The sequence below is a fragment of the Ambystoma mexicanum genome, chromosome 4p (assembly GCF_040938575.1).
Source record: "Ambystoma mexicanum isolate Mex_15411 chromosome 4p, UKY_AmexF1_1, whole genome shotgun sequence".
Classification (NCBI taxonomy): domain Eukaryota; kingdom Metazoa; phylum Chordata; class Amphibia; order Caudata; family Ambystomatidae; genus Ambystoma; species Ambystoma mexicanum.
The window spans coordinates 549,549,820-549,572,477 of NC_090927.1; the positions used below are offsets into that span (position 1 = coordinate 549,549,820).

The 22,658-nt window shown below is 43.2% G+C and overlaps 1 protein-coding gene across 2 annotated transcripts in view; it reads left to right on the plus strand.

Annotated features, from left to right (window-relative positions):
* MYOM2 (myomesin 2) overlaps positions 1–11,766 on the plus strand; it is a 578,568-nt gene extending 566,802 nt beyond the window's left edge. For both annotated transcript variants that reach the window (XM_069606094.1, XM_069606095.1), the window contains 4 exons: positions 206–242; positions 346–368; positions 1,591–1,646; positions 10,533–11,766. In XM_069606094.1, coding sequence (XP_069462195.1) covers positions 206–242; positions 346–368; positions 1,591–1,646; positions 10,533–10,913 — 497 coding nt within the window. In that variant the 3' untranslated portion in view covers positions 10,914–11,766. The remainder of the gene's footprint in view (positions 1–205; positions 243–345; positions 369–1,590; positions 1,647–10,532) is intronic.
* Positions 11,767–22,658: the final 10,892 nt, after the last annotated feature.

The following is a 22,658-nucleotide window of genomic DNA, read 5'->3' on the forward strand; positions in this document are numbered from 1 at the left end:
TGCTGCATCTCAGTATCAAACATCTACTCATATCACAGACTTATCACATGTGTAATAAGCCAGGAGACTGGCGTATTCTCCATTAATTTAGAAAGAAATTGTAAGCAGCATCATGTTTTATAGAATGGTTAGTTAACGTTGGTAAAAAAAAGCAATCTAACTTCAACTTATTAATATATTTAACTTTCTTTTTATTTGTGTACAGCTTTCGACGAAGCCTATGCTGAATTCCAGAAACTTAAGTAAGTTGCCTCCTGTATATGTCCAGTCACTAACCACTCTAGCATGTTTCACTGTTTCATGAACATCGTTTTCATTTTGTTTTTCCTTATTTCTTGCTCGCAGGCAAGCAGCTTTCGCTGAGAAGAGTAAGTAGCCTACAGTATTTTAATATGAGACCTTCTTGTGTTTTGCGAAGTTGCACTTTCCCTATTCTCCTGAACATTTACTCACAGGGAGATTTACCAAAACCCCCAAATCAAACCTCTCATAAAAAACGCTTTGTAAACCAGCCCCCCCCCCCATGACTTTTATTCCAAAGAAGACATGTCAAATAGTGGTGGGGGTCTGGAATTACTTCTGTCTTCTTTTGATCATCACAAACGTTTTAAAGAGGGCAGGCTCGGACTGTCCTACAGGGCATCACGGGCAGTGCCCCAGTGGAGCCCAAAGAATCTAAGGTGGGCCTGAGTTGTTGCTCAAAGTGGGACCGTTTTTTTGCACACAGTGGGTCGGTTACTTCACTGTGCAGCTTGTAGGTTTGACCAGTGCTATTGAAGAAATATTAGATCAGATGCAGAATTTGCAACACATTCTGCCAAAACATTCCAGCGTAGGTACGACTCAAGCAGTCTGTCACAAAAGGAACACATTGCCGTTTGCGACTGTGGGGAGCTTTTTCGAGCCAATTGTATGCGCCAGTCCAACCCTGAAAGAGAGGTGCAAAGGCTATAATCAACAGACTCTACTTAGTATAAAACAGAGCAGTCAGTCTTGCCAGGGCCCAACTCTCCAAGAAATGACAATGGTTGCACTGGAATTGTGCAGAGGATAGACACATCAGCACGGCTCTCATACTGATGGCCATTCGCCATCTGTAACATCAGTCTGGGATATTGTATCCCCCATACAGCTGGGACTGATAAAAGCATCACGCTCAAGCTATGAAGAGACCATGCCTGGAACCAAGAGGGTGTCGGGCGGGTTCTCGTGTCGCAACACAACATAGAGATTCATCTCCTTTAAGAGTCGTGCACCTTCCAGGATTGTTTGGGTTTCCGGAAAGAGGGCGCCAAACTCGGCTGTTATGAAACTGATCTGAGGTCAGCTTCAAGCTCGAGATGGAAGATCAGCGCCTAGATGTGATTTCCTTTGCATGTTGCACTTTATTCATGACCATACAAGCTCACCCCTTCACTCGTTTACTCTCTCACTTGCTCACTCGCAGTTGTATCAGAAATCAGACTTAGTTATTGGGGTTTTCCATCTTTCTAGTTGAATGTGTATGCTGCGTTTATTGCGTTCAGACACAATCAATGTTATTTATTTGAAATGAATCTTATGTAATTATTTATTTGTCAATATTTTCAGATCGTGGTAAAGTTGTTGGTGGTTTACCTGATGTGGTCACCATCATGGATGGCAAGGTAAGTTATGAAGAGATAGTAAGAATAAAATCTAGTGAATGCAATATTGCTTACAATGCAGAAGAGTCGCAATAATAGCAATTCTTAGGGGTGCTCGTCTGCGACTGGTTAAATGGGAAAAATGTTTGAAAACAATAGCAGTGCAACAGGAATAATATTACATTTGAGAATTTAGGAGGTGCATAGCGTCTCGATGCCTATGGGTTTTGTGCGCTTTATATAAATGAACAAAATAAATAAATACAATAAATATTGCTGCCATCAAAATCATGATTCCTTGAAGGGTGGGGACAAGTATAGCGACAGATGCAGCTTGCCATCTTGCACCAAAATAAATGTCACTCGGTAAATAGGACTGCTGCAGGGGACCTGACTGTTAAAAAAAAAAAAATGTGTTGCCCCAACACCCTCTCCAAGGAGATGGATATTTTAAAACCGATAGCTGTAAAATGTTGTTACTTTGAATTGCATTAACAACTCTACTTACCATGTGTGTCATACTTAGCTCAAGCTAATAGTGATCAATATCCATAGTGATCGTGAATCAACGTCCTATTCGTTGATGCCTGCGTGCACATGTAATACATATTTTGGGGCAAGAGTATTTGAGCAAACATGTGTACTAATGTATCTTGCAATGAGGGGCAGACTGGTCATGCTACAGTCTTGGATGCTCATTTAATACCCTTTCAATTGAAGATTTACTTTTACCGCTGTAGGTAACAGTGACAAAACCACCAAAGGATTTGTTTTGGTTAACCCCCATTTTGAAGTGAAATATAACTTGATTGGAGTGTCTAGGACTTCCTGCCATTAGTCTCGCGTCCGTAATTCCTCGGTTTTCAGTTGAGGAACTAACTCCATTGCAAATACTAGAAATATTTCCGCCTTCTGTAGACCAAACTCATAGATTGTTGGTCAAAAATGAGTCAGGAATCCCATGAATGCATGTTTTCTCACTTACTACCAAACCCATAATGACGGTAATAGTACATAATTTCAAATGCGAGTTAATGATTATCTTTGAATCATGTAAACAAATACTATTCCTTGTCAAATGTTCTGATACTACTTCCTAAAATGGCAACTAGGGGTGTATCGAACTTTCACTTCAAGTAATTCACCTGCATTCTGGCTTAGCAATTGCTATTAATCGCTGGCCAAATAATGTTTCTCTATTTGACTCCAACTGAATACTTTTATTATTTCATTTTAATGCAATGTAACAATGGAAAGGCCGCAATGGAGTGCAGATTGTGAAAGGGAATGGGATTAAAAGACATTTGGAAGCATTTCCCATTAAATATAACACTACAATGCATAATAGTGCATTAGAGAGCAGAGACGGTGAGGGTCAGGGTGGTGTGTTCCTTTCTGAAAAGCCTCTAAAGAAACTTGAATTCATAACAGGTGGAGGACACAAGCAGGTCCCATGCAGTCAGTTATATATCAGGCACAGTGACATGCCCTGCCTATGATATCTTGGATCCACATTTTCAGGTCTGGAAAACTGTACAGGTCACCTGTGGGCCAGTCTGCCAGATGGGGCATAGAGTGAGAGTTATGAGGACTCTCTATGGGACACAGTCAAAGAGCTGTGCTCTGTTGATGAAATTGCTGGAAGGGACGTATGTTTCACAATCAGATGACTTACCAAGCAACAGGTGTCTGCAGCTTCTTCATCAATAAAGGCAGGGTTACTACCATACAGTGCAAGGCGGGATCAACAATTCCAAGCCATTATTGGCCTTTTGGGAAAGTTGCTTGTAGGGGAAATGTCTCGAAAAACGTTATGGGCCAGTCTATCCCGACAGTAAAACATGTGAGAGAGGACAGCGAGGGATAGAGAACATTCTATCTGCTGGAGGGTTTACGCGAGAGTGACGTAGGAAAGCAATAGAGCCATCATCCGCTGGGGTTTTGGGACGGGGTAGGTAAGAGGACGCGGACTGAGATTTGGTGGGAATGAGCGACTCCATGACAGGCAATCGCTTTCTTAGAGGTTTCAGGTTTTGGGCAGATACAGTCATATGCCAGCATGTCCCACTTGTGATTATCTCTCCTTGAACCCTATCTGACAGTCTGGGGGGCACACTTGCATTTTTACTGGACGTGGGAAGCAGTCAGCTCTTTAAAAATAGATAGTTGGCAGTTTGAGTCCACTTCCCTCACATGTACCCTTAACTTGAATCAGGCATGAGAAGACAGGAACAATGTGTACATTTCTGAGTGGGTGGGAAGGAAGGTATGGAATTCAGGTGCTGCGTAAACTAATCTCAAGAGATTGCAATCTGTGCGATCCGCCGTGGCTATCGTAGGTAGCAGTATCAATTTTGTTCATTGCAACCTAGCGCTTTGCATTCATGAAGTTCAGCATGTTGAGGAGTGCTGGTTTTGCAAATGCAACATCCTTCTGGGCATGCGTTCCGGCCTTTTTATGTTCCTCTCTGGACTGTGTGCATTAAATAAGGATGAAATGCTGATTGAAATAAAAATAAATAAATTAAACATAGTAGGGTTCTTCTTGTTTAAGTGAATTTATTGAATGAAACAAATCATCAGCTCCATATTAGCCTGAATATTTTATTAGCTGTTCGGTATTCGGCCAAATACTAAATTTGCTACTCTCTGCACCGCTTATGACAACCTCTCATGTTGTTTTCAGGAGGTATACAAAAAGACATGATTCCCCTGGCACTATTTCCCATCGGAGAATCTCAAATTCTTTCCCATAGACCACTGTCCTCCAACGCTGCATCCAAGGCGGTGGTTTAATTCTCTGGTGATAAAACAATGTGATGAATTACAATTCACCTCTTGCGGTGAACCAGTTCATTCAATGAAATATTGTCTGGTGTATTTCTCTTGGAATTAACATTTCAGTGTATTTCCTGTTCAAGAGTTACAGTTTCTGCTTGCACATATATTCCTTCTTTCAGCCCATTTCTCTAATAGCCCGGGGAATTCGCAATAGCAAACAATATTAATTCTAAGAGTGATATTATTTAAGACAGATATATTGTGTAATGGTCAGGTGTGTGAAGCCCCTTGCTCACTGAAGCAATTCTCATCACTAGGTTCCTGTGCTGTAGATCAGTGGCCCTGGGCTTCATAAACAAAGACATCTAATCCAACAAAACAAATTATAGAGTATAAACACAAAATATGTGACACCCATACATATGTTCCTCATGTAGTGACCTCTTATTCTGAAACCCTTCCCCACTGGTGTGCCGCAACCACCACTATGCATTGCAACAGGCTCCGAGGTTGTGCAAAGGTGTACCTTTGGTATTGCTGTGGCAAAACATCCTTTGCATGACCAGTTTCTTTATTATTCATGTGAATAGAAGGCCTCACCCCTTTGCACCACTATATTCCCTGCACAGCAACATGCATTTTAGGACAGCCTCTTGCCTGTGAAATTGAGCAAAGCCTAAATATGAAGGTGGTACTTCCGTTCCATGGCACTGGGATGCACCTCTGGAGACCTCATGGGCAGGAGAACTTGACATGAATCTTGACTTGTTGGGTTCCTACACGTGTCTCTAATTCATCCAACATACACCACTTTCAATGTGTGTATTGCGATGAAGCAGTAAAGTGAGTAAAGTGTGTTGCTATACCAAACATATATATGTCGCATTCTTTGCATCAGGAGAGCCAACATATAATTGTTACGATTGTAATCTAATCAATGCCCCACTATCTCATTCACACAGTTACAATGGATGTTACTCCTGTCCAAATTGGAATTATCATTGTGACAAATAGGGATTTTGCTAGCTCTTACTAGCTATCCCTGACAATATGGTGGTTTATATATAAACCATACTATGTTTAATATAGTCGAGTACGCTCATATTTTTTAAAAGGACAAAGGTCGTGATTGTGCAATCGCAGAAAATCATTGTTAAAACTAAAGGATGCTTATTTCCCCATAGGTAGATGGTTTGGCAGAATGACAAATAGATTTTCACTGATATTTTCAAAAAGTCCAATGGGCCTCATTACAAATACAGCGGTGTGGGAACAAATTGTGGTAATGGACTGGTAATTGTGATACCAAGGCATTGCCGCCATAATACTGCACCACCGTATTACAACCTTGGTGGTGAGACAGAGGGAAAAACTTCCAGCAAAATGCTGGAGGTAATTTTGTCACCTTACTGCCAAAATGCAGCAATTTTGACAGAATTACCGCCAGTGGTAATCTGCCGAAATCCACAAATGGGGACTGACAGCATCACACTGCCACTTGTAATCTGGCAGTAATTTCACCAGACCAAGTACCAGTTACAGTAAATATGTTTGAGGGTATTTCAGCTGTTCTACTGCCAAAATACCACCAAACTTGTAATGAGTCCCACTATATGCATTGTAAACAACAATAAACAACTAAAAAACAACTATACGATTAAGATTAAAAATATCTATCTATAGAACAGAAGAGAGTGTTAAAAAAAACTATATTTTGTAAATGATAATATTATGCAAAACGTCTTAAAGAACTCTGGAAGCATGAACATGTAAGCAGTGGCCAGCCTTAAACTCTGAATCTCATCCAACATGTGCCATCTTTACCCTGCTTGAATGCCTGACCTTTATCCCCACATTCCACAGCACTGCGTGGTGGTAGAGGGATAGGAAATGTGTCATCATCAAAATGATGATACCTGAAAATCAGAAGCAACTGCTTTCTGTGTCCAATTAACATTCTGGGTTAGCATTCTCTTTATTATTTTATTTTATGACAATCTGGGATCACTTTATTTCTATATTTCACTAGGCAAGAGCAAAACAGAATGTGCCTGTTTATTTCAACATTATTTATATTCCTGCCCTTTTAAGCGGATTTACTATTGTATTAGTTTGATAAACCTGGCAAATGTCCGGTTGCTGAAGTTTCCCAATTGCTGAGTGTCATCCTGGAAGTGTGGTTAAGTGCATTGCATTGTCATTGGTCGAGCTATCATTGTATTTTGGGCGTGGCTCTAAATTAGTCCCAGCCTCAATCAACTTGCTGGTATCATTGCTTATTTTCTTGCAGCCTAGTGAATAACATATGTGGAGCAGCCTTTGAATTAGGCGCCTGATTGCTTGCTGAGAACTCTCCCATTTCCAGCATTTCATCTAACTTGTGTCATTCATAACACATTCATATTATCTGGGATTTAGTTCAATATTCAGAGCCATACCCAAAAGAGAAATTGCAGCTACATTCATAGGTAACTACCTCTCAATGTTAACTTGATGTCCGATATCTCTAAGACATGGCAAACTTAATGACTGCCTCTCCAAAATCTAATCTGGGAACTCCTACGCATAGACCTAATTCATCCAGCTATAGACCGAATTTGTCAGATTCAACACAATCAAATCCATCTTGTACCACCTGACATTTCCGAAGCAACTCCAGACCTTCCTTGTATCCTCTGATTTCTCACTCCGTCTCCCCTGCTGACCTACCGATCTGTTGCCCTGATTGGTTGCTTGGCTACCCTCAGAATGTCACTGGGACCAGTCTTCTACAAGATCAGTCTCCTCTGCATTGCCCTCGAGCCTACCCTGCACTGTTTCTATAACCCTACAATCCCCTGCCTCCTTGCACTCACCCAGAGCCGCGCTGCCATGGCTGCACTTACCCAGAGCAATGCTGCCCTGATTGCACTTCGCCGTCCCTCTCCCTGGCACTTCCCCCTTCTAACTTCCACCTGCACTTTGCATTGTCACACTTGCCCGATCTGAATGACACAAGGTCTAGTAAGATCGTTTCTATTGTCCTCCATCTGACTTCCCTCCCTGTCTTGTCGTGCCTAGAAACACTTGTGTACAAGCGCATTATAAATGACATATCATATCAAATTATATCTCTCTCATCTGGTCTTGGCTGAATGGATAATAGCTACCCATACTTATTGCCAGGAGCAAATCACTTGCCCTCTTTCTAGATATTGTAGCTGTTGTTTTGCAATACAGCTCATATAGTATTCTTTGATAGAGTGGGCATATTGGTAATTCAAAGAAGGAAGAACACGGCTTATAGTAATAGTCCAATTTCTCTCGATACTAACAAAGAGAAAGGTCTTTAATGCTTTTCTAAACCTCAGGTGATCTTCCATTGTTCTAATAATATCTGTGAGTTCCAGTTTACCTTGGCATGTATTGAAAAAAAACCTTTACCTCCTATTTTTTATTTACTGGCCAGGGCTACAACTGAAAATCATGCAGTAGGTGAACACAATTGTCTAGTTGCTCCATATATAAGACATGTGCATCTAATGAACCTTGATCCCATTCATGGAATAGCCAAATTGAAAATGCGAGCTGTTTGAACGATGATTCTACTGGCCAGTGGTGTCCGTCCAGGTTATGATCAGCTGGTGTGATATCATTCCATTTTCATAGACACAGTAAAAGATGAGAAGTTTCATCCTGAATCAGCTGCAACAGGAATACAGAGGCCGTTGTCGGGCTACCATTCACCCCCTACAGAAAACAATTCTGCATGATATAAAAGCATTAACCAAATTCACACCAGGGACCAAATAGAGAATATGCTCTAGCATTCTTAGTTTAAAAGAAAAGGCCTTTACTTGTGTATTCAATCTAAGGTGCTGATCTAACATCCCTCCAAAATTGTTTGTCTCATTGACCAGGTTGAGCAGTTATTCAAAGATAGAGGACCCAATGCATAAACCCAGTTGAGCAGAGTTTCATGGTCAATGGTGTTTATGGTTGCTGAATAATCTAACAATATCAGGGCTGAACATGGTCACAACGCATACGCTTATGGAGGTTGTTGGTCATCACCATTGCCTCTGTACCATTGCTTGGTCTAAAGCTTGCATCAAAGAGGTCATCTCGTAACACCACATCATGCGAGGGTTTCATTACTATCACTTCCAACAGTTTATTGGGGAAATTCTCAAGAAAATCAGTCTCTAGTTTGCAGGATCTGCTGGGTTTCGTATTTCTTAGCTGGCTATACTTCATGGCGTCTATACCTTATTGAAATGACTGGTTGACTTGATAAAGAAATTCTCCTGATAGATTCTCACTTTCTTTCAGGGAAAGTAGTCCATCCTTTTTTCACTAATCTATCCACTTCAGAGTCTGCAAGAAACACACAGTTCTGAATATGGGCTTGGCCTATGCCTCTTTAGTTCTATGTCCTTTCGGTTTCTTAAATAGGATTATTGGCTTTTAAGACGGTCCTAACTTTAGTCCCTTTTCGGGTGAATAGGCAATTATTCATAAAGTGCATGAGAGGGGGGAATTGATCATTACTAGATTTCAGCTCTTTCAAATCAGCTCAAATAAAAAATAGATGTTATTAGCTTGGAGAAGTCTGTTATCATAAAAGGATGTATTAGGTACTGGGTTCATTGCTGATGCTTATGTGCCAACCAGGCCTCATATGAGCAGCTTTTAGTCCTCACTCCTTCCATCCTTCTGATGACTCTGATTTCATTAGGGCCAAGCTATACCAAGTTCCATGATTTTTCTTCATGATTGTTTCTGCTTACTCCCAAACTTTTTAAAGAGGTGATGATAACTAAGACCTTGTATCCTATTCTCATGCATATCATTATAATGCTCCAGGTCTTTTCCTGTCTTTCTAATTATCCTGCTATATAGGTTCTTACCAACACATCGTCATGTTATATGCAATGATATCAAATAGAATGGCACAATGGTCCGACCACAATAGGATATCCAAAGAAGAAAAATGTCATCGAATGTGTTTCCCTTGCTATTCATTGGAGGTTTTTCATTTTGTTCAATTCCTATGCTCCTAAGAACGTACAAAAACATCTTAGCCTCCCTGTTGGAAGTATGTTCCAATAAATACATTAATAAAACACCTGAGAGAATTCATCTTGCAGAGCTTTACGACTCTTATTAAAAAGCAACTACCAAAAAGGGGACCATCTGCCTGATAAATGCTCAGGAATATCAAGTCCTACCCCCCAGTGCCCAATGTCTAAGTGACAGGCCAAACTGAAACCATAATGCACATAGATGATTGCAACACACCCCTCACAATCTTACTACACTGTCTATTGGCACGTTAAGGAAGTAGTATTCCTGGCAGCTCACCAGGTCAGAGATGCTCACAAATACCACATCATCCCAACGTGTTTCACACCACTGGCCAATAATTCCACTCTCCCTATTCTTCAAATGCAAAGCATGCTGGACTATAGGCAAAGCCCTCGCCAATAAGAAGCCTCATACTTTACTAAACTACCACATATCAACATGTGATCTATTCCACTCGATGACAAGCAATTGCCAGACTTGAAATACTGATATGCCATAAGGGGAATACCTGCAAAAAGGCCTCCTCAAACTACATGCCCTCAATTTGGAATGCTTTTCCCTCCGCCTCGCCCGAACTAATTGAACAAAAATCCCCTAAAGATCCTTCTTTGGAAAACATCTCATGAGAATAGTCATAACTCACTGTATTCACCTCCCCTCAAAGAACACATAAAGACATCAAAACAAGACTGTAAGGCTGATAGGTTTGTGCTGCCCCTTCCTCCCCACACAGGTTCAACCACGCTTTTCCCCTCCACTCACCAATATACTGTAAAGGATATTTGATTCAACACAAATTAATTCACTTGAGGCTATATTTATTCCTCACAAATAAATCGCACACAATAAAACAACACACAAACAAGTGAACATAGGTCAAGATTAGGATCAACCACTCTCAGTGTTATATATTCCTCATATGGGGAACTAGATTAATACTCAATTGTTTGTTCCTTGTCCCAAGTTAAGTACATGTAGGAAAGATATATACATAATGCCTGTATTTAACACCAACAGAATATGCGTGTTCACACTCTATCATTTTTATATCTTCTCTAGACTCTGAATCTGACCTGCACCGTGTTTGGAAACCCTCCACCTGAAGTGAGCTGGTTAAAGAATGACCGAGATCTAGAACTCAATGACCACTTCGCAGTTTCACTTGATCAATCGAAATATGCCAGCTTAACGATCACAGGTGTGTCTTCAGAGGATTCAGGCAAATACGGAATCTATGTTAGGAACAAGTACGGTGGAGAAACAGTGGATGTCACCGTCAGTGTGTACAAACATGGGGAGGAGTTGCCTGAAATCAAAGCACCCGCGCATTCTAAACCAGCAAAGGCAGAGCCAGCACATGAGGCTGCTAAAACAGCCGCCCCTAAGGCAGCAGCACAAGCGAAGGTGCCTCCCAAAGGTGGAAAACCCTCTAGGAAGTAAATGCAGAAGCAGCAGCCATGTCGGCCTTGCAGGGATTACAGTGAGATACAGAGATGTTCCAGTGCTTCTAATAGTATGTTCAAGAGAAACTGCAGTATTATATGTATGTTCAACAACATTGTTCCCTATTTATGAGATGATTAGTCCATCTCAAACATGTCCTTTGTCTCATAGAACCTGCACTGCCCACTGTAAATAATGATTGCCACATTTGCATGAACATTTACACAGTATAGCATCTTAAATAGCATTAGTTATTTTTTGCTTTGTACTAGTGTTTTTCAAGGCAGTATGGTAACATACACATTGTAAAGATAAGAATGTTTGTGAAATGTAGGCTTTTCCTTCCTAAGCTTAACAAAAGCAGTGTTGTTCGAATATGGATCCACCCATCACTACAAATGGAAGCACAATCTGGCAAACAAAATGTCTGCATTTCAATGTCACCCTTGATGTCATGTTTCTGCTTCTTTAGACATCACCAAAGCACCAAGATGAACTAGACAGTTTCAACTTAGTTCAAGAAAGTTCTTTGGTCTTTGTTAATGGGAAGAAGGGAGACGAAACACAAGAGAAAGGAGTACTGTTTCTGCCAGGGAGGATTTTTGATTGAGAAGTAGCCAAACCCCTCTATATAGTACAGTGATGTATACACTATGCATACTGTAAGTAGTGCTAAACCACCCAAGTCAAGTGCCTGATGTCGGCCTTAGTAGGAAGGTTATGTGGGTGATGTGAGATGAAAGATTGTACAGTAGGTAGAATTGTTAGCTTTTCCATATCAAGTGTCTCTAGTTATGCATCATTTGTGTTTCTCGTACTGTGCAAATAAAACTGGAACTCTTCATCATGACAGTATGCATTCTTCTTTGAACAAATATCACATTGCACCAGCATGACAATGACATATGTAGAGGAATGTGCCAGTATGATGAGCATTCAAAGTTTAACCTATATTATAATGAGTTATTTTATTTTATTGTTAGAAGCGTGTGTCTGGCTCGAAAGCTGCAGAGCACTGTACAAGGTGTGATTAGCCAGAATTTGGGCTAGCCACATTATGCACCAGTATTCCAATCCTTTAAAGTTATCACGTATAGAGAATGGTGATTATTCAGAGTTTAACACAACTGAAGGATGCACCAGCATGAGGATCTTTCAAAGAAAAACATACATTGAGAACTGCACCAGTGTGATGATAGTTCAAAGGCTAACAGATATTGAGGAATGCACCAGTATGACGATCATTCAAAGTAAGTTTAACATTCCTTGAGGAATGCACAAGTATGATGGTCATTCAGAGTTTTGCATATACCTACAATATTATCTTCATAATCACTTAACATCAATATTTTGTAATGTTACAATCAGTGAGTTCAGAATGCTTAATGAAAAGATTTTCACAATGTGATATGTGTGCATATTTGAGTTTTTGTTTTTGGTATTATTGCTGCAGATTCATGTGGTATTATTGTTTTCACGGTACTGCTATATGAGCAAATAAAGGGGGGCACTTTTTTGTTAGGGGCTTGTGGGATGTGGCCTGCAATTCATGGACAGAAGAGAGGCTCCCCAAAACAAGCTGCCTATTGATGTCAACCATATAGGTTGGAAATTTAGACTGGCATGAGGTAACTATCAATTTAAATCTTGTATGGAAACATATATCACAAGATAAAGGCACAGGCCGGGTTTACAAAAAAATATACTTGATTTTATTTTGCTAGTACAAACTAAAAGTTAGGACGTCAAAAGTCCATATCTTATTATTAAAAAACAGCATATAACAACATATAACAATAATAAATGAAACACTGTATTCAAAAGCATACAAATCAATCAGTTGATAAATGTCAAAGACTCAATAAAGGCCATTAGCAGCTCAGAGTGATGTTAGTAAAACATGGTGACTTCCAATCGTAAACATTATAGATGATTTGTCAAGGGAGCCCACGTTTGTACTAGCAAAATAAAATCTAGTATATTTTCTTGTAAAACCGGCCTATGCCTTTATCTTGTGATATATGTTTCCACACAAGATTTAAATTGATAGTTACCTCATGCCAGTCTAAATTTCCAACCTATATGTTTGACATCAATAGGCAGCTTGTTTTTGGGACCCTCTCTTCTGTCCATTATTGTTTTCACTACAGTGAGCCCAATAGTGAATAACTTTGGATTCACAACCACATAGTGCGATTTCCTGCAGAGTGATGAACGTATCAAGGACATTTGAACATATAAGCCAGCAGATAAATGGTTCTGATAATGTTGCGTTATTTTATGTCAAGTGAATTTGTATAGTGCAGCCTACATGCAAAGGCATTTTGATGCTGGGAGGGAACAAAAGCAAAGGAAAGCGACAAGATTAAGAAAGGGACTAAAACAGAAGAGTTTTTAAGTGATGTGGGAAGAGTAAGTGGCTCCTAATGGAACAGGGTCTACGAGAGCAGTGCAGCAGCATCAGAAAAGGCACGGCCGCCGATTCTAGAGCTATGGAATCTGGGAACTTGAAGGAATAAATTCAGAGGCAGAGCGCACAGATCTGTATGGAACATATCAACGAAACTTGCTGTGCAGATACTCGGTGCCTTGACCATAAAAAGCACAGGGAACAATGCACAGTGACATTTGATCAATTGGTCCATAGGAAGCCAATGAAGGCTGCAAAGAGTGGGAGAAACATGTGCATGTGATGGTAGCCCCAAAACTACCCTGGACACAGAATTCTGGAGCGCTTGTAAACTGTTAAGAAGGTAAGCAGGCTGGGCCAAAAAGAGGGCATTGCAGTAGTCTGGCATGCCAAAAACAGAGGAAGCTACAACTGGAGCGTGCAGATGAGAAAGCAGGAATAGAAGTACTTTCCGCAAGGCCTTACGTTTACAATGTCCTGTTTGGAAAGCTGAGCTGATATGAGCTTCCATAGATAAAGAGGCAGAGATTTTAGTGCTTAAGTCTTCGACTACCGGAACAGGTAGAGGGAAAGGACTGAGAGCAACAGGCCAGGTGTTGGGGGTCCATAAAGCAGCTGCAGAAGGGGGGCCTATTCTAGGACCTTGGTTTTCTTTCGGGTGAATTTGCCCCAATTCTGGCTCATCCAGTTACCTACGGCTGTCAGGCAGGTTTTAACTCTGTTACCTACCTCAGAATGGGCAAGATTGAGAGGAACCACAATCTTAGTATCATCCGCATAAGTATAGCAGCAGCAATAGCATGACTGGATGAGCTTGGCTGGGGATGGACATATGCACATTGAACAGGATGCGAGAGAGGGCAAAGCCCTGAGGAAACCCACCTGTAATCGGAAGAGGAGAGGAGCAGAAAGGGGGTAGTGAAAGAGACTTGGAACAGTTAGTGAGGAAGGAACTGAACCAAGACAACACAACGCTAAGATACCAGCTGCAGCTAGTCTAGCAAGCAAGATTTCCTGATCAATGGTTTCAAACTCAGTTGATACATCAAGGAGGATTAGTGCCCCATTGCCGCCCTGGTCCGAATGTTGGGCCAGATGATCCATGACCGAGACTAAATCATTTCAGTGCAGTGGCCGGGTCTGAACCCTGATTGAAAGTGGTCAAGAAAGCCAGAGTCTTCAAGAAAGAAGCTCAGAAGTGGGGTAACTGGAGCTTCTAACAGCGCCATAAAAAGAAAGAAGGGAACTAGGGCTATAGTTGACAAGGAGAAGAGGATCAGGGAAGGGCTTTTTCAGAATGGGAATAATAAGGGCATGCTTCCGCTCAGGGAGAAGAACACTAATGGCAAACCAATGGTTAACGGTGGAGGTCACCAAGGTAGCCATTTCAGGCATGATGTTTTTAACAATCAATAGTGGAATAGGATCCAAAGGGGAAGCAGCGTTAAGCTTACTAGTGGCCTGAATGATCCCATTAGAAGTAAACACAGGAAAGTAGAGCCAAGAATGGCAAGGAGCAGCAGTAGGAACAGAGCCCAGCTCGAGAGCAGCCGTATGATCTGACATAGAGGTGGACATTTTCCGATGAATAAGATCAATCGTATTCATAAAGAAAGCAAAAAGGGAAATGCATACTGCCTGGGAGGGGGGGGACGGCATTAGAACATTCCGTCAGAGACTGTACATATTGGACAGTTTTAACATTTTCTTTCAGTTGTTTAATTGCAAGCTTTATCTGGTGGGTAAAATAGAGCTACTTAGCCTCTAAAATGGCTTGATGTTACATTGGCATAGCTACACGGTAAAGAGATTTGGCTAGTGGACAGTTATTCAATCACAACTAAGAGGAAACCCAGGGCTCAGATGTATATGCAAGAGGCTTAGATGGCTTCCGAGGAGCCAAATGATCAGCTATGTTATTAAAAGAACATAGAATTTGTGCTAAATTGATTGAGTCAGTGATCCGGGAACTATCAATGGAGTGCTATTAATGTCTAGGGGGCAAGGAAGAGCAGGCAGCAAAGGAAAAGGAGAGAGCAAGCCGCTAAACAGGCAAGATTAAATGATCAGTCCGAAGAACGCTTAAAGGAGAAAACATCTTACAGGGAGATAGAGGCGAAAAATAGATTTATTTTATTTTATTTTTATTTATTCCCATTCAGAAAGTGCCCTGACAGCCCAGGGGCATTGAGGCGCTGTTACAAGAGTGTTATTTAGTTACAGGTTATGACATTGCTTACTGGTTACATGTGGAATAGCAAGGTTGGAGCAGGTTACATGGGTGGCATAGTATACACATGACAAAGTTACTTGGATTAGAAGCAGTGTTACATGCAGGACAATTCAATACATTTAGAACCCTGTGCATAGATACTGGGAGATTTCAGAAGAATAGTTGTGTTTTGATTTCTTTGCGGAAGGCTATGTGGGATGATATCCCTCTGAGGTTGGGTGTCAGGGAGTTCCACCGGGTTGCGATGATGAATGGGAAGCTGGAGTCTCCAGTCCGCGCTCTTGTGACCTTAGACACTGAGAGTAGGTTGGCGTATGGGGTTCTAATTGGTCTTTCTGTGAGTGGTCTGGTGAATCTTGAGAAAGGTATTGAGGTGCTGCGTGTTGGATGCATTTAGGGGTGAGAGACAATGTTTTGAAATTAACGCGTTCCTAGACGGGTAGCCAGTGGGCTTGTTTCCTGGCAGCTGAGATGTCTTCCCTTCTTGGGATACCAATATCAGCACAGAGTGCATTACTTTGCACAATTTGTAGTTTTTCAATGTTCTTTGTGGATGTCCCGGCCAGGAGGGCGTTTCGGTAATCGAGGTTGGCCCCAATAATAGCTCTAGCTATAGTCAGGCAGTTTGCTTTTTAAGGAAAGGTCTAGCTGCGGTCTAGATCCTACATATTACCCAGGAAATGGGTATGGCCTGTGACTAATTGTGAAAACGCAAGTTCAGACATAACAGATAGAAAACTGTCTACCAAAAAGGATGATGTCTGGATGGAATTCAGGATGAAATCACCTAATTTGAACATGTAATTGAATTAGTGTTTTAAATCATCTGCAAGGTTGAGAAAAACAGAATGGAACACTGTGTCCTGTCCGGGAGGATGATAGAGTAGGAGCGAATAAAGAGTTTTAAAAGCAGATATGGGAAATCAAATAAGCAAAGCTCCCATTTGAAGGCTTTTGGGCAAGAGGTAGCAATAAACAAGGAAACATCGGTTGAGAAAATAACAACACGACCACCGCCAGGGTGGATGGACACCCTGCCTACATGTAGAAAACTGTAATTAGGAGGCAGAGCTTGGTTTAAAACTGGGCCAGAGGACTCCCGAAGCCAAGTCTAATCAGGACTCAAGTCGAGCAATAAATCATGGCAGCGAGCTGCATGGGCAGAAGGCGCCTGAGTTCGTCAGATGGTGCACACAGAGTAGTTGAAATTATAATTTCCGAAGCTCTCCAGCAGCAGACCTAGCTGGGGGTACCATGTTGTGAGGGACAAGATTGAGCAGTGAGGTTCATGAATAGGTAATGGAGGGGGTAGCAGGAGATTAGGCATAACCCAATTGCCTGCGTGAAGCACGGATGGGCACAGATGGGCTGGACTTAGACCCGACAATGGTGCAGCAAACACAATCCTGCTGCGCTTGTTCTCTGAGCTTCCAGTTTACAATGTCCCTGTGAAGGCACATGGTATCGCCAGATACAATCCTGTGAATCTGGTTTGTAGGCAGCGAAGAGAGACTGCATGTGAAGCCTGCATGGATTTTATATACTGGGGGAGTGATGTGGCACTCCCCCATTAGCCAATTCCTCGGTCTTAAATGCCGGTATAGCTGGGAAATTCTGTATGGCGTGGACATCTGGCAATTGCGGGTAGCCACATCATTCACCCAGTGTCATTCAGCTGGATGCAGGGCTTTGGCAGGGTGCTTCTGTGATGAGTGGGGTTGCTATGCAGAGAGCCCTGCAGCCAGAGCAGTAACACGGCTGTCAGTGTGATGCTCCCTTAATGTGAGGGAGTGCTGTACTGAGAGCCCCCCCCACAGGGCTCTCGGTGCAGTGGTCCCTCTCATCACAGTAGCACATGACTGAATCCCTGGCCCAGCGCTGATCCCCACATTGCCCAGGCTGCACCCGGTAGATGCGCCCTGGCAAAATAAACTGCGTGCCCTCCTTACTGTAATCCGGTGGCGGGGTGTTTGACTCCGCCCCCTTAAGCTTCGCTGGGCAGCACCTGGCGACACAGCCCAGCATCTCCAACTTTACTGGCACTCATTTGGCTGGCTGGGATTTAAGCCCCCCACATCCCTGGCTATTTCCCTATAGCTGCGGAATATCGGTTCCCACCATCCACTTCAGGCAGATTGACCTTTTTTTTCTTTTTGATCCCCCCATACCTCAGGACATAATAGATGTATAGACCCTACCTATGCTCAAATTTTCCTTGGTCTTCAGGGCCCATAACTTCCCATAGATCCCTTGGGCTAGATCTATAATGCTTAAATATAAATCTGGACACCCCAGTCTTTTGTGTCATTATAAACAATAACCAGCAATTTCAAACTAAAATAGGTTGTGGCTCCAACATTGCAGTTTGCAATGAATGTTATAAAGATACATAATCAGTTACAATATTCATTGAGTTGTTAGCAGCTGCCCATCGAAGGAAATAACCATTCACAGTTAGGAGGTTGTTAATGGTGCACATTTTCCTAACTACAAAATGCAGGCAATGTGACTGGGGAGTAGTAAGTATACTACTAAGATGTTTTATAGCTCATTCAATCTCCCTCCATTTCCTGGCCATAAAACGAAAAAACGGGCAACGTTTGCTACCATTTTCATTTCAACAGTTTTCAGAAAATGTCACAGCTACTGTTAATAACTTAAATCCAGAGATCTTATCATATTGATTGATTGATTTATTGATTGATTTGAATTTTATTATGCACTTATACCCAAGTGTTTCAAGGTGCAACTAGTCAATGGAAGGGAACATGGGAGAACAAGACAAAACATCTTACTAGGCCTGGTGTCATTTAGATGATGCAAGTGCGCAACAAGAAGTGCAGGGAATCAAGTGCAGTGGAAGTGCAACCAAAGCAGAAGGGCTCTGAGTTAAGTGCAAGGAAGGCAGGGGCTACAGGGAGCAACCCAGTCAGGTAGTGCAAGGTAAGACAGGTGGCAGTGCAAGGTGGGCCAGGCTACATGTTCAGGGGGACTGGCCGGGGGGGGGGGGCTGGTTCCATGTAAGACTCAGGGGACACCAAGCAGCCAGTCAGCAGATGGATGAAGGAGCAAGGGAGGCTTTCAGTGGAGAGGGAATGGGAAAGAAGAGGAGAAAAGGAAGGTCTTGAGCTTATGGAACTTAAGGAGATCTGGCTCAAGGCAGAGAGAGGCAGGGAGGCCATTCCAGAGAGAGGCACCTGAAGAGGAGAGAAATCTACCTCCATTCTCTGCTTGGAGAAGTGACTGACCTGCAGAAAATTAGAGGTAGACGAGCAAAGGGCTCTAGAAGGAAGATATCTAGGAAGAGATAGTTGAAGAAAGTGAGGGCCACATCCCCAGAAAGCCATGTGGATGATGCAGAGGGTCTTGAAATTGATCTTTATAACCACAGGTAGTTAGTGGAGGGATTTCAGGGATGGAGAGATGTGGTCCCTGGGCTTGAGGCCAAGGTTAAGTCTTGCGGTTCTGTTCTGGATGAGTTGAAGAGGGCAAAGAGAAGAGCTAGGCAGATTGAGAAAGGGGCTGTTGCAGTAGTCCAGCATAAAGCGAACCAGAGCACTGGAGACAGTGAGCTTCTGGGGGAAGGTAAGAAAAGGGAGAATACCTTTGAGGAGATGCCGCTGGAAATGTGCCTTGTTGGAAAGGTCTTTGATGTGGGTAGAAAAGGTGGGAGTGGATTCAAAGATGACCCCAAGGTTTCTTGCCTCACAGTAGTGTGAGGGGCGAGGGCCCAAGAAGGGCAGCCAGAGTGGGGAAGGAAAAGCAGGAGCAGGGGTCCCAATGAGAAGGACCTCAGTTTATTGTCCTTAAGGTATAGAGGCGAATCATACCCAAATAGCAGATGGACAGTCAGGGATGAGCAAGGAGGAGGAGACTGAGGGTAGCCTGAAAGAGCGCTGCGTGTCATCCACATGAAACTGAAATTTAGAGGAAAAGGTAGAGATATGGGTGGCATGGTTGACTGTATCAAATACAGAGGAAAGGTCAAGGAGAATGAGGAAAGAGCGAGAGCTGGTTACAAAATTAGACAGCAGGTCTTCACAGGTGTTCAGGTGAGCAGTTTCAATGCCTCTTGCTGCAATGAAGCCAGACTGATAGTCATCAAGACAACCAAAAGATTAAGTGTGGAGGGTTAGCTGGGAGATAGGCAACTTCTCCAGTAGTTTGCCCAGGAAAGGATGCTAGAGATCTGGCGATAGTTTGCCGGAATGGAGGGGTCGGCAGAAGGCTTTTTTAGTTTGGGGATGCACAAGGGAGTGCTTGCGAAGAGAGGGGAAGGAACCAGTACTGACAGAGTGATTACAGAAATCAGCCAAGTCTGGAGCAAGAGAGACAATGCTGTCCTTAATGGTTCTGGAGTAGCAGGGAGTCACCTGTTTGGATGAGACTTTCATAGACCGGACTTGTCTAGAAACGTCATCAGGTGTTCCAGGAGAGAGGCATGAGTGGCAAAGGAGGGCATGAGAGAGGTAGAGGGGAAGAGGGAAGTGTGGACAGGTTGTCCTGGGTTTAGAGGTAAAATGGGGAGCCAGAGCCATGCAGAGGGCATGGGTGGGTGTAGAAGAGGTAGATACTACAGTAGGATTGGCAGCTACTTGCAGATTTTGAAATGTTTGGCCATGTTGTTAGAGGGTGCAGAGATGCGGGTTTGAATATGGACCCTCTTCTTAGAGAAGGTGGAGAGTCTGTATTGAATTTGGAGCAGACGGGATGCCAGTTTTGTTAGAGGGTGCGTCCGATGCCCCCTACTTCCTCTCAGATTCTTGGCACTTGCGTGTCAGGGTCATACCAAGAGTTGCACTTGGTGGCAGGCTTAAGGTGGATCCTCATGACAGGGGCAAGGATGTTCAGAGTATTAAAGTTAGAAAGGTGAAGGTTGGAAAGGGCTCTGTCACAGTTGGGGTCAGCCGCAGGAGTAGGCAGGGAGAGAAAGTGGAGGCGATGGCAGCCACTGACACTCACTTAATAGGCGGAATGTCCACAAAGGAAGGTGGCAGTGCTCAGTGGGGCTTTGCCAAGGGGACAGGAAGCTTCAAGTGAGAAGAAAGAAGGAAGTGGTCATTCCAGGAGAGTGGAGTGGTAAGAGGAGTACAGTGAGGCATGTCTGAAGAGATGAGAACATCCAAGTTGTGTCCAGCTGAGTGTGTCGGGCTAGAGGGTATAATGGAGAGGGAACGAGAGTCACATAGATTGTGACAAAACTCAGAGGATTGGCCTGGGGAGTCCAGGTAGATGTTGCGATCCCCCAGGAGGAGAAGCTGAGAGGTAGAGGAAAGGAGAAAGGAGGTGATGTCAGCTCATTCGGGGAGGAAGAGGGTGAACAGGCCAGGAGGCCTGTAGATGGTGGGCAAGGTCATAGAGAGGCTGGGGGAGATAGAGAGCCTGCAGACCGGGCATTCAAATGAGGAATATGTCTGAGTGGGGATGATGGAAGCAGAGGTCCACTCAGGAAAGATCAGGGCCACTCCGCTTCCGGTCCGGTTGTGCCTGGGATCTTGTAGCCCTGAGATAGGAATGTGTCAAAATGTGTGACAAAGCTGGTCTTCAACCATATCTCGGTAAGAGCGAGGGCATCCAGATCCAGGAGTTCAAGAAGGTGGCAGATGTCAGAGTAGTGTTTGACAGAAGAGCGAGAGTTGACAGTAGCAACACTGAGCAGGTTGCCACTTTTGAAAGACTTCTTTGGAGGGGTACAAGAGACAGGTGTACCCTCAAAAGTGGCAGAGGAACCAGAAAGGGGGAAGGAGGAGGCAGCAGAAGAACCAAAGAGGTGGTTGATAGCAAGGAAGCCAGAGGGGTGGAGGCTGGAATTGGCAAGAGAGCCAGAGTGGAGGTGGCTGGCAAGGGAGCCAGAGAGGCAGTAGATGGCAGGGAAGCCATAGAGGTACAGGATGGAGGTGGATGTGGTGCCAGAGAGGTAATCGATGGAAAAGGAGATGGAGAGGTTGAAGAGGGAGATGGCAGAGGAGGCAGAGCAGTGGTATCAGGAGTAGAAGCAGAAGGAAGGAAGCTGATGGGACAAGGAAGGCGCAATCAAATAGTAGGAGATTGGTCTAACGGCCCCGGACCTTGACAGTGCCATTTATATACACATTAATGATGACTCTGGAGGACAGGAAGGAGGCCAATAAGACCTGCCACCTGGTGCCACCATTAATGGGAGAAGACGAAGAAAGAGAGAGAAGTGTGGCCATATAAAGGGTCCATAGGTCAGGAGAAGACACGACAAAGAGAATGTCGGTAAGAGTCTGTCTGGAGGAGGCTTTGCCATAGGTGTCAGCGATGGGAAGGCCTAAATTGGAGACAAGGGTATCCGTGTTGAACTTCTTCCTTCCAATCTTAGTTAGAGGAATAGGATAGGAGATAGAGAAGCAGTTGGAGAAGATGGTGGGGATTGAGAGCACAATAGAGGGTGTGATAGAGGAAATGGAAATTGAAGGAGAGAAAAGGAGAAGAGAGGGAAAGGCTCCACAGAGCTACGCAACACAAGATGCACAGAAGTGGTTTAGGGAAGGGGGAAGAGAGGCCTTGTGCACATGCATAATGCAGTGCAAATACGTAGTTATGGTTCAAGAGAATACAAACTGGCCTTTCCAATGCACACTGCTGTGCAGATATCCTTTAATCACCACTGGATTGATACCTCTAGAGTAGTGCAGATAACACATGGATCTAAAGTTCCTTACATGGTACAATTAAAAACATTGCCAAAATCACTAGCACTGACTTTTTAAAGACATCTTGTTGTCTGATCAGACCAGGTACAATACTTGTTTGTTCAGCAACAGTGGAATATGCCCAGGTACCACAGTTGTGTGCCATGTGCTGTCTCATACGGACACACACTGCCATTACATGGCAAGTGCAGTATTTGAATCCCGAGGGCTGCCTATGAATAATTGGTGCAGCCATATATGCACATCTATAACCAGCATATGTCCAGATGCAGTGCAATGCGTTACATACAGATCACATACCTTCAACAGCCTCATAGGAGTAATACAGTTGTAATGCCCATGCTCTCTGATCACAAGTCAGAATTTGACAGTATGTGCAAAGCTCGTCCAACCACACCCTAGAATACATGAGCATTCTCTGA